Source organism: Oncorhynchus mykiss, chromosome 16 (assembly GCF_057628025.1).
Source record: "Oncorhynchus mykiss isolate SJ-2025 chromosome 16, ASM5762802v1, whole genome shotgun sequence".
Taxonomy (NCBI): Eukaryota; Metazoa; Chordata; class Actinopteri; order Salmoniformes; family Salmonidae; genus Oncorhynchus; species Oncorhynchus mykiss.
The window spans coordinates 2,843,064-2,866,396 of record NC_143037.1 but is presented as its reverse complement, the minus strand read 5'-3'; the positions used below and the strand labels follow the sequence as shown (position 1 = coordinate 2,866,396).

General features: G+C 45.4%; 1 protein-coding gene and 1 long non-coding RNA gene across 6 annotated transcripts in view; one reads left to right on the top strand and one right to left on the bottom strand.

Moving 5' to 3' along the window:
• The window catches only part of LOC149976526 (uncharacterized), a 206,188-nt gene that overhangs the window by 58,778 nt on the left and 124,077 nt on the right, over positions 1 to 23,333 (top strand). The gene's annotated exons all lie outside the window — the stretch shown is intronic.
• slx4ip (SLX4 interacting protein) overlaps positions 1 to 23,333 on the bottom strand; it is a 124,623-nt gene that overhangs the window by 84,834 nt on the left and 16,456 nt on the right. For all 5 annotated transcript variants that reach the window (XR_016487084.1, XR_016487083.1, XM_036945974.2 and 2 more), the window contains exons 3-4: positions 11,376 to 11,474; positions 8,073 to 8,199 (exon numbers count right to left, since the gene is read on the bottom strand). Coding sequence is in view for 3 of the 5 variants with exons in the window: in XM_036945974.2 (XP_036801869.2) it covers positions 8,073 to 8,199; positions 11,376 to 11,474 (226 nt within the window). In the remaining 2 variants the exon portion in view is untranslated. The remainder of the gene's footprint in view (positions 1 to 8,072; positions 8,200 to 11,375; positions 11,475 to 23,333) is intronic.

Here is a 23,333-nt window from a genome sequence, read left to right as displayed (position 1 = left end):
AAATAAAACTGTGAAGGACCTCAGCGTTACTCTGGACCCTGATCTCTCTTTTGACAAACATATCAAGATTATTTCAAGGACAGCTTTTTTCCATCTACGTAACATTGCTAAAATCTGAAAACTTTCTGTCCAAAAATGATGCAGAAAAATGTATCCATGCTTTTGTTACTTCTAGGTTAGACTGCAATGCTCTACTTTCCGGCTACCCGGATAAAGCACTAAATAAACTTCAGTTAGTGCTAAATACGGCTGCTAGAATCCTGACTAGAACCAAAAAATTTGATCATATTACTCCAGTGCTAGCCTCCCTACACTGGCTTCCTGTCAAGGCAAGGGCTGATTTCAAGGTTTTACTGCTAACCTACAAAGCATTACATGGGCTTCCTCCTACCCATCTCTCTGATTTGGTCCTGTCGTACATACCTACACGTACGCTACGGTCACAAGACGCAGGCTTCCTAATTGTCCCTAGAATTTCTAAGCAAACAGCTGGAGGCAGGGCTTTCTCCTATAGAGCTCCATTTTTATGGAATGGTAATGCCTACCCATGTGAGAGACGCAAATTTGGTCTCAACCTTTTAAGTCTTTACTGAAGACTCATCTCTTCAGTGGGTCATATGATTGAGTGTAGTCTGGCCCAGGAGTGTGAAGGTGAACGGAAAGGCTCTGGAGCAACAAACCGCCCTTGCTGTCTCTGCCTGGCCGGTTCCCCTCTCTCCACTGGGATTCTCTGCCTCTAACCCTATTACAGGGGCTGAATCACTGGCTTACTGGTGCTCTGTCATGCCGTCCCTGGGAGAGGTGCGTCACTTGAGTGGGTTGAGTCACTGATGTGATCTTCCTGTCTGGGTTGGCGCCCCCCATTGGGTTGTGCCTTGGCGGAGATCTTTGTGGGCTATACTCGGCCTTGTCTCAGGATGGTAAGTTGGTGGTTGAAGATATCCCTCTAGTGGTGTGGGGGCTGTGCTTTGGCAAAGTGGGTGGGGTTATAGCCTTCCTGTTTGGCCCTGTCCGGGGGTATCATCGGATGGGGCCACAGTGTCTCCTGATCCCTCCTGTCTCAGCCTCCATTATTTATGCTGCAGTAGTTTGTGTCAGGGGGCTAGGGTCAGTCTGTTATATCTGGAGTATTTCTCCTGTCTTATCCGGTGTCCTGTGTGAATTTAAGTATGCTCTCTCTAATTCTCTCTTTCTCTCTCTTGGAGGACCTGAGCCCTAGGACCATGCCTCAGGACTACCTGGCATGATGACTCCTTGCTGTCCCCAGTCCACCTGGCTGTGCTGCTGCTCCAGTTTCAACTGTTCTGCCTGTGATTATTATTATTTGACCATGCTGGTAATTTATGAACATTTGAACATCTTGGCCATGTTCTGTTATAATCTCCACCCGGCACAGCCAGAAGAGGACTGGCCACCCCACATAGCCTGGTTCCTCTCTAGGTTTCTTCCTAGGTTTTGGCCTTTCTAGGGAGTTTTTCCTAGCCACCGTGCTTCTACACCTGCATTGCTTGCTGTTTGGGGTTTTAGGCTGGGTTTCTGTACAGCACTTTGAGATATCAGCTGATGTACGAAGGGCTATATGAATCAATTTGATTTGATTTGATTCTATAGCGGATTAACGTGCAGTTTATGTATCCCATTTAGGCTCTACACCCCTTCTATAGTGGATTAACGTGCTGCTTATGTATCCCATTTAGGCTCTACACCCCTTCTATAGTGGATTAACGTGCTGCTTATGTATCCCATTTAGGCTCTACACCCCTTCTAAAGCGGATTAACGTGCTTAAATTTAAGAAATGATTTGGCAACTTCAGTTGTGATACAAACCTTATGAAAACATATAGGCCTATGGGCTAGGCTACATAGAGTGTGCGACTATGATTAGAAAAACTTGACTTGAGATCTTTCCATTCCAAATAAAGTTGGAGATTAGGCCATATATTTTCTTAAAGAAGTCGAATGGAATTGAAACTGGTAAGGCTTAAAATAAATACATCAAGTTTGGTAATATATTAAATTTGATTAGGTTGAGGTACCTAATGTGGAGACATCTCTGAACATCAGAATACATTTTATCTAGTAAAGGAGAGTAATTGATTGGTAATTGATTGGTAATTGGTCTCCTCCAAATTGCATAGTATCAAAATACCCAGGTATTTCATGTGTCTTTGTACATTTTCACAGAAGTCATAATTAGAAATGGGCTTATATTATATATATATATTATATATAAATATTTCTCCCCATTCACTTCGAATCCTAATACAGCACAATAAGCATCCAAGATGAGTACAACAAATTACAGAGAATGTTCTGGTTCAGATAAATTCAGTAAAATGTCATCTGCATACAATGATATCACATGTCGTTCTCCACCAATCTCTATTCCCCAAATTGAGCAAAGAGTTTTAACTATTGATGCTATGGGCTCCGTGGCTAAAGCAAATAAATAACTGGACAGAGGGCATCCCTGTCTGGTCCCTCTTTATAGCTTAAATGGATCAGAGATTTGTCCATTTGTTTTAGACCTGCTTTGGGGGAGATTTTACAATCGCACAACCCAGGAAATAAATACCAGATCAAAACCAAACTTTTTTGAAGACATCCACCACTTTCTTCTGAAACTCGTCAGTATATTCTTGTTCTGAGAAATTGCCAAGAAACAGAAGATTGTACAACACTGTATTCTCCCTTCTCAGAACAGCACAAACTTGATCTAACCAGAATAGAAAGAGGAGTGGGAGGCCCCGGTGCACAACTGAGCAAGAGGACAAGTAGATTAAGAGTGTCTAGTTTGAGAAACCGACGCCTCACAAGTCCTCAACTGGCAGCTTCATTAAATACTACCCGCAAAATATGCTGGCCTTCTAGGCAGAGTTGCAAAGAAAAAGACATATCTCAGACTGGCCAATAAAACAAAAAGATTAAGATGGGCAAAAGAGCACAGACACTGGACAGAGGAACTCTGCCTAGAAGGCCAGCATCCCGGAGTCGCCTCTTCACTTTCTCAAACTAGAAACTAATATACTTGTCCTCTTGCTCAGTTGTGCACCGGGGCCTCCCACTCTTTCTATTCTGGTTAGGGACAGTTTGTAGACTAATAGCCTCCAAAAGCTCACCTAGGGAAATTATTCCATCCATATTAATTTTCTCTTGTTAACTTATAATTGGTAAATTGGCCTTAAGGACATTTTCTATATCTCTTTGAACTTTTGTTCTCGGATTGATACAGTTTGTAACATGTTTTAAAGGCTGAACCTAGCTGCTAACTAGCTATCAAACTAGCAAGGTTTCCTTGAAAACTTGAACACAACCGCGACGCGGTTAGCTCTTGTGGCTAGGACCGCAGATACCTGCCCTGCCTGGAACTACGTTGAGTACCAGCGTTAGGCTACTTTGCTACCATGTCATCCAAAGCCGGTGGGACCAAGAGAAGACAGTGTTTCTCTATCACAGGTGAAGGATCTTTTAAACCAACAAAAAGGGTTCTACAAGCAGTTGTAAAAAGAGGAAAAAAATGCCTTTTCCAAATAAAGATGGACTCAATTAACAAAAGAATGGACGATCTGATCAAAGAGCTCCAGGACCTTAAGAACAGTTTGCAGTTCTCCCAGGGAGAGGAAAATGTTCTGAAAGAGATTGTGAATCATTATTACAGGTGACTTTGAAAACAGACAATCTGGACAATCCAGGAGGATTATCATCATTATGGATGGTATACCAGTCTCTCCACATGAGAACTGGGCTGAGTCTGAGGATCACTGAAAAGCTGCAGATTGATCATAAGAAGACTGAGGTAGAGCGCGCCCACATGTCTGGGAAAAACCTGTAACCAGCCCAGGTGACAGACCCAAGCCGGTAGTGGTCAAATTCTTCAAGTTTAAGGACAAGATGACTGTTCTGGAGAGAGCCAAGTGCTTTTTAAGAGGAACCAACATTTTCATATAATGCGGACTACTTGGAAGCTGTGCGCCACAGGCGGAGACAATTTAAGGGCGCTCTCGAGAGTCTAGGTGACAGACCCGGGCCGGTTAGTATCTGTAGAACACACATACAAACAGCACAACGGGTGTGTCAACAGCGGCAACAGGAGCAGACATTCTCTATGTCCTCACCTCGGTTACCTCTGCGAGAACTGAAGGAAGGGACTATATGTGTAACTATGGATATGAGCTGACTAGGACTTGCCAAGTTAAACAGCATACAAACTCCATATCACTCCTCGGGTCCATTGGGTGGGTCACACACACGTAGACACACACCTTCATATCAATCCATTGGGTTGGGTCACATCCTGGGTGCACGAACAAAGCCGCCGCCAAGTCCCAACTAGTCCTGTTGTTTTAAAAAAAAATTCCATCTCCTCCCACGCTGGTTCTTTCCAAGCATGTATCCCAAATGGCACTCTAATCCCTTTATAGTGCACTACTTATGAGCAGAGACATATGTGACCTGGTCAAAAGTAGTGCACTACATAGGATCCCATTTTGTGGAAAAATCCCTAGAAGATACAGACTGCCGCCATGACATGATGACACACATTCTGTTTTGCAACTGAATTCCCACCTTGACTGACTGCATTACAGTGTGTTTCTAGGCCAAACAACTGAATTCCCACCTTGACTGAATGCATTACAGTGTGTTTCTAGGCCAGACAACTGAATTCCCACCCTGACTGCATTAGTGTGTGTTTCTAGGCCAAACAATGAATTCCCACCTTGACTGCATTACAGTGTGTTTCTAGGCCAAACAACTAAATTCCCACCTTGACTGAATGCATTACAGTGTGTTTCTAGGCCAGACAACTGAATTCCCACCCTGACTGCATTACAGTGTGTTTCTAGGCCGAACAACTGAATTCCCACCTTGACTGCATTACAGTGTGTTTCTAGGCCAAACAACTGAATTCCCACCTTGACTGAATGCATTACAGTGTGTTTCTAGGCCACACAACTGAATTCCGATCTTGACTGAATGCATTACAGTGTGTTTCTAGGCCAAACAACTGAATTCCCACCTTGACTGCATTACAGTGTGTTTCTAGGCCAAACAATGAATTCCCACCTTGACTGCATTACAGTGTGTTTCTAGGCCAAACAACTGAATTCCCACCTTGACTGAATGCATTACAGTGTGTTTCTAGGCCAAACAACTGAATTCCGATCTTGACTGTATGCATTAGTGTGTTTCTAGGCCAAACAACTGAATTCCCACCCTGACTGCATTACAGTGTGTTTCTAGGCCAAACAACTGAATTCCCACCTTGACTGAATGCATTACAGTGTGTTTCTAGGCCAAACAACTGAATTCCCACCCTGACTGAATGCATTACAGTGTGTTTCTAGGCCAAACAACTGAATTCCCACCCTGGCTGCATTACAGTGTGTTTCTAGGCCAAACAACTGAATTCCCACCTTGACTGAATGCATTACAGTGTGTTTCTAGGCCAAACAACTGAATTCCCACCTTGACTGAATGCATTACAGTGTGTTTCTATGCCAAACAACTGAATTCCCACCTTGACTGAATGCATTACGGAGTGTTTCTAGGCCAAACAACTGAATTCCCACCTTGACTGAAAACATTACAGTGTGTTTCGAGGCCAAACAACTGAATTCCCACCTTGACTGAATGCATTACAGTGTGTTTCTAGGCCAGACAACTGAATTCCCACCCTGACTGCATTACAGTGTGTTTTTAGGCCGAACAACTGAATACCCACCCTGACTGCATTAGTGTGTGTTTCTAGGCCAAACAATGAATTCCCACCCTGGCTGCATTACAGTGTGTTTCTAGGCCAAACAACTGAATTCCCACCTTGACTGAATGCATTACAGTGTGTTTCTAGGCCAAACAACTGAATTTCGATCTTGACTGAATGCATTATAGTGTGTTTCTAGGCCAAACAACTGAATTCCCACCCTGACTGCATTACAGTGTGTTTCTAGGCCAAACAACTGAATTCCCACCTTGACTGAATGCATTACAGTGTGTTTCTAGGCCAAACAACTGAATTCCCACCTTGACTGAATGCATTACAGTGTGTTTCTAGGCCAGACAACTGAATTCCCACCCTGACTGCATTACAGTGTGTTTCTAGGCCAAACAACTGAATTCCCACCTTGACTGAATGCATTACAGTGTGTTTCTAGGCCAAACAACTGAATTCCCACCCTGACTGCATTACAGTGTGTTTCTAGGCCAAACAACTGAATTCCCACCTTGACTGAATGCTTTACAGTGTGTTTCTAGGCCAAACAACTGAATTCCCACCCTGACTGAATGCATTAGTGTGTTTCTAGGCCAAACAACTGAATTCCCACCTTGACTGAATGCATTACAGTGTGTTTCTAGGCCAAACAACTGAATTCCCACCTTGACTGAATGCATTACAGTGTGTTTCTAGGCCAGATGAGCATCATACAGGTGTTAAGTGAGGAGCCAGAATAAATCTTTTTACAAATGTTTATGGACAGAGGTTATGAGAACAGGGAAACACTGGGAGACAGAGTGGATACATCAGAACTGACTAACAGAACTGACTAACAGAACTGACTAACTAACTACATGATGTTGATCAGATCAAACTTGAGAACATTGTCACTTTAATTAATGATTAAAATAATGTTTACATACCGCTTTACTTATTTCATATGCATATATTGTATTCTTGTCAATGCCACTCTGACATTGCTCGTCCTAACATTAATATATTTCTTAATTCCGTTATTTAACTTTTTGTTATGAATTGTTTTTAGATACTACCGCACTGTTGGAGCTAGGAACACAATCATTTCGCTACACCTGCAACAACATCTGATAAATATGTGTATGTGACCAATAACATCTGATTCAATTTGAAACCTACAGCACTGATTGCTGTGGTTGTATCATGAAAGTTGTTATGTGGTTTTATGGTGGTGATTGTGATAGGTTACTGGTTGTTATGTGGTTTTATGGTGGTGATTGTGATAGGTTACTGGTTGTTATGTGGTTTTATGATGTTGATTGTGATAGGTTACTGGTTGTTATGTGGTTTTATGGTGGTGATTGTGATAGGTTACTGGTTGTTATGTGGTTTTATGGTGGTGATTGTGATAGGTTACTGGTTGTTATGTGGTTTTATGATGTTGATTGTGATAGGTTACTGGTTGTTATGTGGTTTTATGGTGGTGATTGTGATAGGTTACTGGTTGTTATGTGGTTTTATGATGTTGATTGTGATAGGTTACTGGTTGTTATGTGGTTTTATGGTGGTGATTGTGATAGGTTACTGGTTGTTATGTGGTTTTATGGTGGTGATTGTGATAGGTTACTGGTTGTTAAGTGGTTTTATGATGTTGATTGTGATAGGTTACTGGTTGTTAAGTGGTTTTATGATGTTGATTGTGATAGGTTACTGGTTGTTATGTGGTTTTATGATGTTGATTGTGATAGGTTACTGGTTGTTATGTGGTTTTATGGTGGTGATTGTGATAGGTTACTGGTTGTTAAGTGGTTTTATGATGTTGATTGTGATAGGTTACTGGTTGTTAAGTGGTTTTATGATGTTGATTGTGATAGGTTACTGGTTGTTATGTAATATGACGTGTGACAGCCGCTCAAGACCAGCAACAATGTACTCTTGCGGCACTAAACAAAAATAAATCAACTTTTGAAGGAGAGCGTGAATATAGGTATTCTACACACCGGCTGGAACGGATCTGGCTTAAAGGACCAACTAAGACTCCACACCTCCAGTCCAGTTGGGTGCACTATGGCGTCCAAAGCTGACATTTAACTTTTAAAAGAGGTCGCAGGTTAAAGGACTACCTTTCACACAGAGGGGTTTGACACGTGGCAGCTCTCTCTCTTGTGAAGGGTTAGGGGGGAGGTCAGAGGTTACAGGTTAAAGGACTACCTTTCACACAGAGGGGTTTGACACGTGGCAGCTCTCTCTTGTGAAGGGTTAGGGGGGAGGTCAGAGGTTACAGGTTAAAGGACTACCTTTCACACAGAGGGGTTTGACACGTGGCAGCTCTCTCTTGTGAAGGGTTAGGGGGGAGGTCAGAGGTTACAGGTTAAAGGATTACCTTTCACACAGAGGGGGTTAGCACGTGGCAGCTCTCTCTTGTGTTTGGGCTGTCCTCTTTTGTGAAGGCAGTCTATGTAGAGCCTCACCCTCCGGTCCACAGCATCTCTCACCAGACTAGTGACCTCCTGGAGAGGATAGAGGACAAGATGTTACAGGGAGGGAGTAGGAGACATTAATGGTAGAGGTACAACCACACCAGGGAGGAGATATTAAGAGAGAAGTGGGGTGGGGTGGTACCTATCTATATTAATACATCCCAGTGAGGTGGTATCTATCTACATTAATACACATCTATATTAATACACATCTCAGTGAGGTGGTACCTATCTATATTAATACACATCTATATTAATACACATCTCAGTGAGGTGGTATCTATCTATATTAATACATCTATATTAATACACATCTATATTAATACACATCTCAGTGAGGTGGTATCTATCTATATTAATACATCTATATTAATACACATCTATATTAATACACATCTCAGTGAGGTGGAATCTATCTATATTAATACACATCTATATTAATACACATCCCAGTGAGGTGGTACCTATCTATATTAATACACATCTATATTAATACACATCTCAGTGAGGTGGTACCTATCTATATTAATACAGATCTATATTAATACACATCCCAGTGAGGTGGTACCTATCTATATTAATACACATCTATATTAATACACATCTCAGTGAGGTGGTACCTATCTATATTAATACAGATCTATATTAATACACATCCCAGTGAGGTGGTATCTATCTATATTAATACACATCTATATTAATACACATCTCAGTGAGGTGGTACCTATCTATATTAATACACATCTATATTAATACACATCCCAGTGAGGTGGTATCTATCTATATTAATACACATCTATATTAATACACATCTCAGTGAGGTGGTACCTATCTATATTAATACATCTATATTAATACACATCTATATTAATACACATCTCAGTGAGGTGGTACCTATCTATATTAATACACATCTATATTAATACACATTTCAGTGAGGTGGTACCTACCTACAGTGCCTTGCGAAAGTATTCGGCCCCCTTGAACTTTGCGACATTTTGCCACATTTCAGGCTTCAAACATAAAGATATAAAACTGTATTTTTTTGTGAAGAATCAACGACAAGTGGAACACAATCATGAAGTGGAACGACATTTATTGGATATTTCAAACTTTTTTAACAAATCAAAAACGGAAAAATTGGGCGTGCTAAATTATTCAGCCCCCTTAAGTTAATACTTTGTAGCGCCACCTTTTGCTGCGATTACAGCTGTAAGTCGCTTGGGGTATGTCTCTATCAGTTTTGCACATCGAGAGACTGAATTTTTTTCCCATTCCTCCTTGCAAAACAGCTCGAGCTCAGTGAGGTTGGATGGAGAGCATTTGTGAACAGCAGTTTTCAGTTCTTTCCACAGATTCTCGATTGGATTCAGGTCTGGACTTTGACTTGGCCATTCTAACACCTGGATATGTTTATTTTTGAACCATTCCATTGTAGATTTTGCTTTATGTTTTGGATCATTGTCTTGTTGGAAGACAAATCTCCGTCCCAGTCTCAGGTCTTTTGCAGACTCCATCAGGTTTTCTTCCAGAATGGTCCTGTATTTGTCTCCATCCATCTTCCCATCAATTTTAACCATCTTCCCTGTCCCTGCTGAAGAAAAGCAGGCCCAAACCATGATGCTGCCACCACCATGTTTGACAGTGGGGATGGTGTGTTCAGGGTGATGAGCTGTGTTGCTTTTACGTCAAACATAACGTTTTGCATTGTTGCCAAAAAGTTCAATTTTGGTTTCATCTGACCAGAGCACCTTCTTCCACATGCTTGGTGTGTCTCCCAGGTGGCTTGTGGCAAACTTTAAATGACACTTTTTATGGATATCTTTAAGAAATGGCTTTCTTCTTGCCACTCTTCCATAAAGGCCAGATTTGTGCAATATACGACTGATTGTTGTCCTATGGACAGAGTCTCCCACCTCAGCTGTAGATCTCTGCAGTTCATCCAGAGTGATCATGGGCCTCTTGGCTGCATCTCTGATCAGTCTTCTCCTTGTATGAGCTGAAAGTTTAGAGGGACGGCCAGGTCTTGGTAGATTTGCAGTGGTCTGATACTCCTTCCATTTCAATATTATCGCTTGCACAGTGCTCCTTGGGATGTTTAAAGCTTGGGAAATCTTTTTGTATCCAAATCCGGCTTTAAACTTCTTCACAACAGTATCTCGGACCTGCCTGGTGTGTTCCTTGTTCTTCATGATGCTCTCTGTGCTTTTAACGGACCTCTTGAGACTATCACAGTGCAGGTGCATTTATACGGAGACTTGATTACACACAGGTGGATTGTATTTATCATCATTAGTCATTTAGGTCAACGTTGGATCATTCAGAGATCCTCACTGAACTTCTGGAGAGAGTTTGCTGCACTGAAAGTAAAGGGGCTGAACAATTTTGCACGCCCAATTTTTCAGTTTTGATTTGTTAAAAAAGTTTGAAATATCCAATAAATGTCGTTCCACTTCATGATTGTGTCCCACTTGTTGTTGATTCTTCACAAAAAAATACAGTTTTATATCTTTATGTTTGAAGCCTGAAATGTGGCAAAACGTCGCAAAGTTCAAGGGGGCCGAATACTTTCGCAAGGCACTGTATATTAATACACATCTATATTAATACACATCTATATTAATACACATCTATATTAATACACATCTCAGTGAGGTGGTACCTATCTATATTAATACACATCTATATTAATACACATCTCAGTGAGGTGGTACCTATCTATATTAATACACATCTATATTAATACACATCTCAGTGAGGTGGTACCTATCTATATTAATATACATCTATATTAATACACATCTCAGTGAGGTGGTACCTATCTATATTAATATACATCTATATTAATACACATCTCAGTGAGGTGGTACCTATCTATATTAATACACATCTATATTAATACACATCTCAGTGAGGTGGTACCTATCTATATTAATATACATCTATATTAATACACATCTCAGTGGGGTGGTATCTATAAGGAAGACATACTAAAACATAAGTCAGGTATTTATTTGTTCAGTATTTAATTAATCATACTCAAATAAACGTTGTGTTATTGTTGATGTCGATGGTATTAACATTTTTATTCTGATACCGGTTATTTTTGTACCCTTCTTATTGTTTCTATTAAATGAAAGGTTGTTGTGAAAGTTTCCTCCCTCCAAGATCAACACAAACACACCTTGTCTCCCATATCTCCATACCTCAGTGTGCTCCATAGTGAACCAGCTGGTTTCCTGTGGTGCTCCGTGGCCCAGAGGCCCAATGATCTGTAGATCCACCAACACAGCATAGCTCCCACACTGTAACACAGACAGAACAGGTTGCTGAGAGACTCCCACACTGTAACACAGACAGAACAGGTTGCTGAGAGACTCCCACACTGTAACAGACACAACAGGTTGCTGAGAGACTCCCACACTGTAACACAGACACAACAGGTTGCTGAGAGACTCCCACACTGTAAGACAACAGGTTGCTGAGAGGCTCCCACACTGTAACAGACAACAGGTTGCTGAGAGACTCCCACACTGTAACACAGACACAACAGGTTGCTGAGAGACTCCCACACTGTAACACAGACAACAGGTTGCTGAGAGACTCCCACACTGTAAGACAACAGGTTGCTGAGAGGCTCCCACACTGTAACAGACAACAGGTTGCTGAGAGACTCCCACACTGTAACACAGACACAACAGGTTGCTGAGAGACTCCCACATTGTAACAGACACAACAGGTTGCTGAGAGGCTCCCACACTGTAACAGACACAACAGGTTGCTGAGAGGCTCCCACATTGTAACAGACACAACAGGTTGCTGAGAGGCTCCCACACTGTAACAGACAACAGGTTGCTGAGAGACTCCCACACTGTAACACAGACACAACAGGTTGCTGAGAGACTCCCACATTGTAACAGACACAACAGGTTGCTGAGAGGCTCCCACACTGTAACACAGACACAACAGGTTGCTGAGAGACTCCCACACTGTAACACAGACACAACAGGTTGCTGAGAGACTCCCACACTGTAACACAGACACAACAGGTTGCTGAGAGACTCCCACATTGTAACAGACACAACAGGTTGCTGAGAGGCTCCCACACTGTAACAGACACAACAGGTTGCTGAGAGACTCCCACATTGTAACAGACACAACAGGTTGCTGAGAGGCTCCCACACTGTAACAGACACAACAGGTTGCTGAGAGGCTCCCACACTGTAACACAGACACAACAGGTTGCTGAGAGACTCCCACACTGTAACAGACACAACAGGTTGCTGAGAGACTCCCACACTGTAACACAGACACAACAGGTTGCTGAGAGACTCCCACACTGTAACACAGACGCAACAGGTTGCTGAGAGGCTCCCACACTGTAACAGACACAACAGGTTGCTGAGAGACTCCCACATTGTAACAGACACAACAGGTTGCTGAGAGACTCCCACACTGTAACAGACAATAGGTTGCTGAGAGACTCCCACACTGTAACACAGACACAACAGGTTGCTGAGAGACTCCCACACTGTAAGACAACAGGTTGCTGAGAGGCTCCCACACTGTAACAGACAACAGGTTGCTGAGAGACTCCCACACTGTAACACAGACACAACAGGTTGCTGAGAGGCTCCCACACTGTAAGACAACAGGTTGCTGAGAGGCTCCCACACTGTAACAGACAACAGGTTGCTGAGAGACTCCCACACTGTAACACAGACACAACAGGTTGCTGAGAGACTCCCACATTGTAACAGACACAACAGGTTGCTGAGAGGCTCCCACACTGTAACACAGACACAACAGGTTGCTGAGAGACTCCCACACTGTAACACAGACACAACAGGTTGCTGAGAGACTCCCACATTGTAACAGACACAACAGGTTGCTGAGAGACTCCCACACTGTAACACAGACACAACAGGTTGCTGAGAGACTCCCACACTGTAACACAGACACAACAGGTTGCTGAGAGACTCCCGCACTGTAACAGACAAAACAGGTTGCTGAGAGGCTCCCACACTGTAACAGACAACAGGTTGCTGAGAGGCTCCCACACTGTAACACAGACACAACAGGTTGCTGAGAGACTCCCACACTGTAACACAGACACAACAGGTTGCTGAGAGACTCCCACACTGTAACAGACACAACAGGTTGCTGAGAGACTCCCACACTGTAACACAGACACAACAGGTTGCTGAGAGGCTCCCACACTGTAACACAGACACAACAGGTTGCTGAGAGGCTCCCACACTGTAACAGACAACAGGTTGCTGAGAAACTCCCACACTGTAACACAGACACAACAGGTTGCTGAGAGACTCCCACACTGTAACACAGACAGAACAGGTTGCTGAGAGACTCCCACACTGTAACAGACACAACAGGTTGCTGAGAGACTCCCACACTGTAAGACAACAGGTTGCTGAGAGGCTCCCACACTGTAACAGACAACAGGTTGCTGAGAGACTCCCACACTGTAACACAGACACAACAGGTTGCTGAGAGACTCCCACACTGTAACACAGACAGCAGGTTGCTGAGAGGCTCCCACACTGTAAGACAACAGGTTGCTGAGAGGCTCCCACACTGTAACAGACAACAGGTTGCTGAGAGACTCCCACACTGTAACAGACACAACAGGTTGCTGAGAGACTCCCACACTGTAACACAGACACAACAGGTTGCTGAGAGACTCCCACACTGTAACAGACAACAGGATGTTGCGTTTTTTGGATGCTGTTTTTGTCTGGATCAAACGCATCAAATAAATGGACATTTTGGATATATATGGACGGAATTAATCGAACAAAAGGACCAATTGTGATATTTATGGGACATATTGGAGTGCCATCAAAAGAAGCTCGTCAAAGGTAAGGCATGAGTTATATTTTATTTCTGCGTTTTGTGTAGCGCCTGCAGGGTTGAAATATGCTACTCTCTGTGTTGACATTGTGCTATCATCAGATAAAAGCCTTTTTAAAATGTTGTCTGGATTCTCAACGAGTGTAGTTTTAATTGAGTATCTTACATGTGTGATTTAATGAATGTTTGATTTTATGACATTGTTTTTAATTTGCCGCGCTGCATTTTCCCTGTTTTTTTGCCCTAGCCCCAAGAGGTTTTAACATCACCCCAGAGCCCTCTCTCCAGAAACTAGACCGATCTCTCTAAAAACTAGACCCATCTCTCTAGCCATCTCTATAGAAACCAGACCCATCTCTCTAGTCATCTCTTCAGAAACCAGACCCATCTCTCTAGCCATCTCTTCAGAAACTAGACCAATCTGTCCAGCCATCTCTTCAGAATCCAGACCCCTCTCTCTAGCCATCTCAGTGGAAACCAGACCCATCTCTCTAGCCATCTCTCCAGCCATATCTTCAGAAACTAGACCTATCTTTCTAGCCATCTCATTAGAAACTAGACCCATCTCTCTAGCCATCTCTTTGGAAACTAGACCCATCTATCTAGAAACTAGACCCATCTCTCTAGCCATATCTTCAGAAACCAGACCCATCTCTCTAGCAATATCTTCAGAAACTAGACCCATCTTTCTAGCCATCTCATTAGAAACTAGACCCATCTCTCTAGCCATCTCTTTGGAAACTAGACCCATCTATCTAGAAACTAGACCCATCTCTATAGCCATCTTTTTAGAAACTTGACCCATCTCGACAACCATCTCTTTAGAAACTAGGCCCATCTCTCGAGCCAGCTCTAACCACCTCTCTAAAAACTAGACCCATCTCTCTAGCCATCTTTGTAGAAACTAGACCCAACTCTAGCCATCTCTGCAGAAACTAGACCCATCTCTAGAAACTAGACCCATCTCTCTAGTCATCTCCAGAAAAACTTGACCATCTCCGTAGAAACTCGACCATCTCCCCAGAAACTCGACCATCTCCCTAGAAACTCGACCATCTCCCTAGAAACTCGACCATCTCCCGAGAAACTCGACCATCTCCCGAGAAACTTGACCATCTCCCTAGAAACTCGACCATCTCCCTAGAAACTCGACCATCTCCCTAGAAACTCGACCATCTCCCTAGAAACTCGACCATCTCCCTAGAAACTCGACCATCTCCCTAGAAACTCGACCATCTCCCTAGAAACTTGACCCACCCCACTAGAAATTCGACCCACCTCTCTAGAAATTCGACCCACCTCTCTAGAAATTCGACCCACCTCTCTAGAAATTCGACCCACCTCTCTAGAAATTCGACCCACCTCCCTAGAAATATCTCTCTAGAAACTAGACCCATCACTCTAGCCACCTCTGTAAAAACTTGACCCATCTCTCTAGCAACCTCAGTAGAAACTAGACCCATCTCTCTAGCCATCTCTGTAGAAACTAGACCCATCTCTAGCCATCTCAATAGAAACTAGACCAATCTCTAGAAACTAGACCGATCTCTAGAACTAAACCCATCTCCCAAGAAACTCAACCATCTCCCTAGAAACTCCACCATCTCCCTAGAAACTCCACCATCTCCCTAGAAACTCCACCATCTCCCTAGAAACTCCACCATCTCCCTAGAAACTCCACCATCTCCCTAGAAACTCCACCATCTCCCTAGAAACTCCACCATCTCCCTAGAAACTCCACCATCTCCCTAGAAACTCGACCCTCTCCCTAGAAACTCAACCATCTCCCTAGAAACTCGACCACCTCTCTAGAAACTCAACCCACCTCTCTAGAAACTCGATCCATCTCTCTACAAACTCGACCCACCTCTCTACAAACTCGACCCACCTCTCTACAAACTCGACCCACCTTTCTAGCAACCTCTAGAAACTCAACCCACCTCTCTAGAAACTCAACCCACGTCTCTAGAAACTTGACCCATCTCTCTACAAACTCGACCCATCTCTCTACAAACTCAACCCATCTCTCTACAAACTCGACCCATCTCTCTACAAACTCGACCCATCTCTCTACAAACTCGACCCATCTCTCTACAAACTCGACCCATCTCTCTACAAACTCGACCCATCTCTCTAGAAACTCGACCCATCTCTCTAGAAACTCGACCCATCTCTCTAGAAACTCGACCCACCTCTCTAGAAACTCGACCCACGTCTCTAGAAACTCGACCCACCTCTCTACAAACTCGACCCACCTCTCTAGAAACTCGACCCATCTCTCTAGCCGTCTCCCTAGAAATTTGACCAATCTTTCAAGCCGTCTCCCTAGAAACTTGAGCCGTCTCTCTAGAAACTCGACCCATCTCTAGAAACTCGACCCATTTCCCTAGCCACCTCTAGAAACTCAACCCACGTCTCTAGAAAATCTATCCATCTCTCTAGAAACTCGATCCTTCTCTCTAAAAACTTGACTCATCACTCGAGCAGTCTCTCTAGAAACTCGACCCTCCTCTCTAGCCACCTCTCTAGAAACTCGACCCACCTCTCTAGAAACTCGAGCCACCTCTCCAGAAACTCGACCCACCTCTTTAGCCACCTCTCTAGAAACTCAACCCACCCCTCATCCCTGTAAGATGCAGTGTCTCTCTCTGTTCCGCTCTCCCTCCCACCGCCTCTCCTCTCTCTGTTCTGCTCTCCCTCCCATCGCCTCTCCTCTCTCTGTTCCGCTCTCCCTCCCACTGCCTCGCCTCTCTCTGTTCTGCTCTCCCTCCCACTGCCTCTCCTCTCTCTGTTCTGCGCTCCCTCCCACCGCCTCTCCTCTCTCTGTTCCGCTCTCCCTTCCACTGCCTCGCCTCTGTTCCAATATGTCTCCCCCACTGCCTCTCTTCTCTGTTCCGCTCTCCCTCCCACTGCCTCTCCTCTCTGTTCCGCTCTCCCTCCCACTGCCTCCCCTCTCTCTGTTCTGCTCTCCCTCCCACTGCCTCTCCTCTCTCTGTTCTGCTCTCCCTCCCACTGCCTCTCCTCTGTTCCGCTCTCCCTCCCACTGCCTCTGTTCCGCTTTCCCTCCAACTGCCTCTCCTCTCTCTGTTCCGCTCTCCCTCCCACTGCCTCGCCTCTCTCTGTTCTGCTCTCCCTCCCACTGCCTCTCCTCTCTCCGTTCCCCTCTTGCTCTCCCCCTCCTTTCTCTCCCCCTTCCTCCTCTGTTCCACTCTCTCTCTGCCTCTCCTCCCGTCTCTCCCCTTCTTCCTCCTCTGTTCCACTCTCTCTCTGCCCCTCCTCCTGTCTCCCCCTTCTTCCTCCTCTGTCCCACTCTCTCTCTGCCCCTCCTGTCTCTCCCCTTCTTCCTCCTCTGTTCCACTCTCTCTCTCTCTGCCCCTCTCCTTTCATATGTTAGAATGCAACCCCTCCCAGCTTGGAAACAAGTTTGAATCACCCAAACAAATTCCTCTCAGAAAAACCTCTCCTACAATGAGATATTCATTACCAGACTTTGAAGACAAGTACTGTTGTTGGGTTGGGAAGAATCTCCAGTCAAGTGGGATTAAAAGATCATATTAGTAAAAGGGACAGTTGAGTAAATTACTCTGGCAAATGTTTTATTTTTCACATGAAAGCACTGTAATTGACAGAGTAAACAGGAATGTAAGAGAGAGGAGCTGCTGTGACTTGTTCTACTCAGAGAGCAGCGAGTGGGAAGACTGCCCCCATGTGGTTGAAAAGGAAGCAACACTTTCTGACCGATATGTCCTTTTGGTAAACACTGCAGAACTTGACTCATATAAGTCATGGGAACTTCAAAATACAACATGCACGAGACTGATTTTTGACATTTATAGTCAGTTGAAAGTGAGTGATTACTGACCTAAATTCCTCATATGCTGTAAAACAGGACTATCCAACCCTGTTCCTGGAGAGACACCCTCCTGTAGGTTTTAACTCCAACCCTGTTCCTGGAGAGATACCCTCCTGGAGAGATACCCTCCTGTAGGTTTTAACTCCAACCCTGTTCCTGGAGAGAGACCCTCCTGTAGGTTTTAACTCCAACCCTGTTCCTGGAGAGAGACCCTCCTGTAGGTTTTAACTTCAACCCTCTCCTGGAGAGTTCCCTAACCTAGCACACCAGATTTTTAAGATGAATCAGGTCAGTTGAAACTGGGGTTGGAGTTAAAACCTACAGGAGGGTCTCTCCAGGAAATGGGTTGGAGTTAAAAACCTACAGGAGGGTCTCTCTCCAGGAACAGGGTTGGAGTTAAAACCTACAGGAGGGTCTCTCTGCAGGAACAGGGTTGGAGTTAAAAACTACAGGAGGGTCTCTATCCAGGAACAGGGTGGGAGTTAAAACCTACAGGAGGGTGACTATCCAGGAACAGGGTGGGAGTTAAAACCTACAGGAGGGTGACTCTCCAGGAACAAGGTTGGAGTTAAAACCTACAGGAGGGTAGCACTCTAGAAACGGGGTTGGAGTTAAAACCTACAGGAGGGTATCTCTCCAGGAACAGGGTTGGAGTTAAAACCTACAGGAGGGTATCTCTCCAGGAACAGGGTTGGAGTTAAAAACCTACAGGAGGGTAGCTCTCTAGAAACAGGGTTGGAGAGCCCTGCTCTAAAAATAACCGCCATTACAATTAGGCTCGAAACTGATAAGGCTACACGAAATGTTACCAACGCTGAGCTGTAATTGACTGAACAGCTCAAAACAAAACACAGCACACATTTTTCTAAAACCCAAAGGGACCTTTCAGAAATATGACAAAATAGAAGCTTCAGAAGCCTTAGGTCTGAACAGAACAAGCTACTTACTGCCTTAGGCCTGAACAGAACAAGCTACTTACTGCCTTAGGCCTGAACAGAACAAGCTACTTACTGCCTTAGGCCTGAACAGAACAAGCTACTTACTGCCTTAGGCCTGAACAGAATAAGCTACTTACTGCCTTGGGCCTGAACAGAACAAGCTACTGCCTTGGGCCTGAACAGAACAAGCTACTGCCTTAGGCCTGAACAGAACAAGCTACTGCCTTAGGCCTGAACAGAACAAGCTACTGCCTTGGGCCTGAACAGAACAAGCTACTGCCTTAGGCCTGAACAGAACAAGCTACTGCCTTAGGCCTGAACAGAACAAGCTACTGCCTTAGGCCTGAACAGAACAAGCTACTGCCTTGGGCCTGAAACAGAACAAGCTACTGCCTTGGGCCTGAACAGAACATGCCACTGCAATTTTCCTGGGCCCCGGCCAACAATCCTGCAATTTGTTCTTCAGATTTTCTAAGATAAATACCACTGATTGAAACATATTCGTTGAACAGTGGAGTAGGAAGTGTTGTACCACAATGATTACAAGGTCTCCTCTGAATGTCTGTGTTTGTCCATGGTCTCCTGTCTCCATGACCAGGCTATGGTCACAGAGTCCGTACATTGGTCATGTCTGCGTTTGTCCATGGTCTCCTGTCTCCATGACCAGGCTATGGTCACAGAGTCCGTACATTGGTCATGTCTGCGTTTGTCCATGGTCTCCTGTCTCCATGACCAGGCTATGGTCACAGAGTCCGTACATTGGTCATGTCTGCGTTTGTCCATGGTCTCCTGTCTCCATGACCAGGCTATGGTCACAGAGTCCGTACATTGGTCATGTCTGCGTTTGTCCATGGTCTCCTGTCTCCATGACCAGGCTATGGTCACAGAGTCCGTACATTGGTCATGTCTGTGTTTGTCCATGGTCTCCTGTCTCCATGACCAGGCTATGGTCACAGAGTCCGTACATTGGTCATGTCTGTGTTTGTCCATGGTCTCCTGTCTCCATGACCAGGCTATGGTCACAGAGTCCGTACATTGGTCATGTCTGTGTTTGTCCATGGTCTCCTGTCTCCATGACCAGGCTATGGTCACAGAGTCCGTACATTGGTCATGTCTGTGTTTGTTTGACGAGTTGTGCTTAATTTGATATCTCCGTTTAGAAATGTGTTAACATTGAAGTTTGTGATTAAATTTAGCCAATAATTAGACAGATTTCTATTTGTCATTCTCCCCCTCCCCCCCCTCTCCCTCTCCCCCCCCCCTCTCTCCCTCCCCTGTGGTCTTTGTCCAGCAGTGATCCATGGATGGACCGGTGGTTTCAACTCACTGCTTCCGACAATTACCCCCAATGCAGCGTGGGAACGCCAGGCTAAAGAAGGCAGGGGCCTGTCAATCACACGTGCACGTGCGTGTGTGTGTGTGTGTGACTGCCACACAAGAGACACAGTCCCACGGTGACTTCCTGGACCAGACCAGTTCTACTGCTGCCCCTTGGGATCAGTCTCTCTCTCTGCCTTCTGAGATGTAAAAAAACACTTTCTACCATTACAGCTGAGGGAATGTTCACAGTGATGGACTGATGTTCGGCTGGTGGTTCAGCAGGCAGCCAACGGAACAGCAATACGTCCTGACTGACATAAGGACTAGGAAATCAATGTAGGTGGTGTAGAATTAGTAGGGATCAATAGGTTCTCTGTGTGAATGGCTGGTCCGTATGGACGAGAGACCTGAGTCAGTGACGGCTGGGCCAGCCACATGGTACAGCCCTAGATCAGAGGGATCAATAGGGTCTCTGTGTGAATGGATGGTCCGTATGGACGAGAGACCTGAGTCAGTGACGGCCCCTTAAAGATGGTGGTCTGATTAAGGTTGTGTTTGTTTGGGTGGGGGGCCAGGCAGAGAGCCAGGTTGTGTTTGTTGGGGTCGGGGGCCAGGCAGAGAGCCAGGTTGTGTTTGTTGGGGGTCGGGGACCAGGCAGAGAGCCAGGTTGTGTTTGTTGTGGGTCGGGGACCAGGCAGAGAGCCAGGTTGTGTTTGTTGGGGGTCGGGGACCAGGCAGAGAGCCAGGTTGTGTTTGTTGGGGGTCGGGGACCAGGCAGAGAGCCAGGTTGTGTTTGTTGGGGGTCGGGGACCAGGCAGAGAGCCAGGTTATGTTTGTTGGGGGTCGGGGACCAGGCAGAGAGCCAGGTTGTGTTTGTTGGGGGTCGGGGACCAGGCAGAGAGCCAGGTTGTGTTTGTTGGGGGTCGGGGACAAGGCAGAGAGCCAGGTAGCTGATTCCCAAACAACACCCTATACACTGAGTGGACTAAACATTGAGACTGACCAGGTGAATCCAGGTGAAACCTATGATCCCTTATTGATGTCACAATCAGTGTAGAAGAAGGGGAGGAGACGGGGTAAAGAAGGATTTTGAGACATGGATTATGTGATTATGCGTGCGTGCCATTCAGAAGGTAACCGGCCAAGACAAAAGATTTAAGTGCCTCTGAACGGGGTATGATGGTAGGTGCCAGGCGCACCGGGTTTGTGTCAAGAACTGCAACGCTGCTGGGTTTTTCAAACTCAACCGTTTTCCGTGTTGTATCAAGAACGGTCCACCACCCGAAGGACACGCACAACTGAGACAACGGTGACGCAGCATTAGAGTCAACATGGGCAGGCATCCCTGTGGAACGCCATCGAATACCTTGTAGAGTCCACGACCCTGAACGAATCGGGGCTGTTCTGAGGGCAAGTGGGGGGGAGTGCAACTCAATATTAAGAAGGTGTTTATGTTTTGTACACACGCTACCTATTCCCTATATAATACACTGAGACCCCTAGAGGGCTTAGTTCTACCTCATGTCCTGTATCACCCCAACCGGTAATACACTGAGACCCCTAGAGGGCTTAGTTCTACCTCATGTCCTGTATCACCCCAACCGGTAATACACTGAGACCCCTAGAGGGCTTAGTTCTACCTCATGTCCTGTATCACCCCAACCGGTAATACACTGAGACCCCTAGAGGGCTTAGTTCTTCCTGATGTCCTGTATCAACCCAACCGGTAATACACTGAGACCCCTAGAGGGCTTAGTTCTTCCTGATGTCCTGTATCACCCCAACCGGTAATACACTGAGACCCCTAGAGGGCTTAGTTCTTCCTGATGTCCTGTATCAACCCAACCGGTAATACACTGAGACCCCTAGAGGGCTTAGTTCTTCCTGCTGTCCTGTATCACCCCAACCAGTAATACACTGAGAACCCTAGAGGGCTTAGTTCTTCCTGCTGTCCTGTATCACCCCAACCAGTAATACACTGAGAACCCTAGAGAGCTTCGTTCTTCCTGATATCCTGTATCACCCCAACCGGTAATACACTGAGACCCCTAGAGAGCTTAGTTCTTCCTGCTGTCCTGTATCACCCCAACCGGTAATACACTGATACACTGAGACCCCTAGAGGGCTTCGTTCTTCCTGCTGTCCTGTATCACCCCAACCGGTAATACACTGAGACCCCTAGAGGGCTTAGTTCTTCCTGATGTCCTGTATCACCTGTAAGTGTTGACGCAATCACCCCAACCGGTAATACACTCCTGTCCCTCCGGCGATCGGTTCATAAGAAAGCATACTATCAGGATGCCAAGGAATTGGTTTCATTAAAGCTGACATTGACATTAAAGCTAGTTAAAGGGATACTTTGGGATTTTGGCGATGATGCCCTTTATCTACTGAACCCAGAGTCAGATGAAGCCCTTGAATCTATTTTATTGTACCTTTATTTAACTAGGCAAGTCAGTTAAAACTAAATTCTTATTTTCAATGACGGCCTAGGAACAGTGGGTTAACTGCCTGTTCAGGGGCAGAACGACAGATTTGTACCTTGTCAGCTCTGGGATTCGATCTTGCAACCTTTCGGTTACTAGTCCAACGCTCCAACCACCAGGCTACCTGCCGTCCCTACACTCTAACCACTAGGCTACCTGCCGTCCCGACACTCTAACCACTAGGCTACCCTGCCATCCCTACACTCTAACCACTAGGCTACATGCCGTCCCTACACTCTAACCACTAGGCTACCTGCCCCCTCTACACTCTAACCACCAGGCTACCTGCCGTCCCTACACTCTAACCACCAGGCTACCAGCCGTCCCTACACTCTAACCACCAGGCTACCTGCCGCCCCTACACTCTAACCACCAGGCTACCTGCCGTCCCTACACTCTAACCACCAGGCTACCTGCCGTCCCTACACTCTAACCACCAGGCTACCAGCCGTCCCTACACTCTAACCACCAGGCTACTTGCCGTCCCTACACTCTAACCACCCGGCTACCTGCCGTCCCTACACTCTAACCACTCGGCTACCTGCCGTCCATACACTCTAACCACTAGGCTACCTGCCGTCCCTACACTCTAACCACTAGGCTACCTGCCATCCCTACACTCTAACCACCAGGCTACCTGCCGTCCCTACACTCTAACCACCAGGCTACCTGCCGTCCCTACACTCTAACCACTAG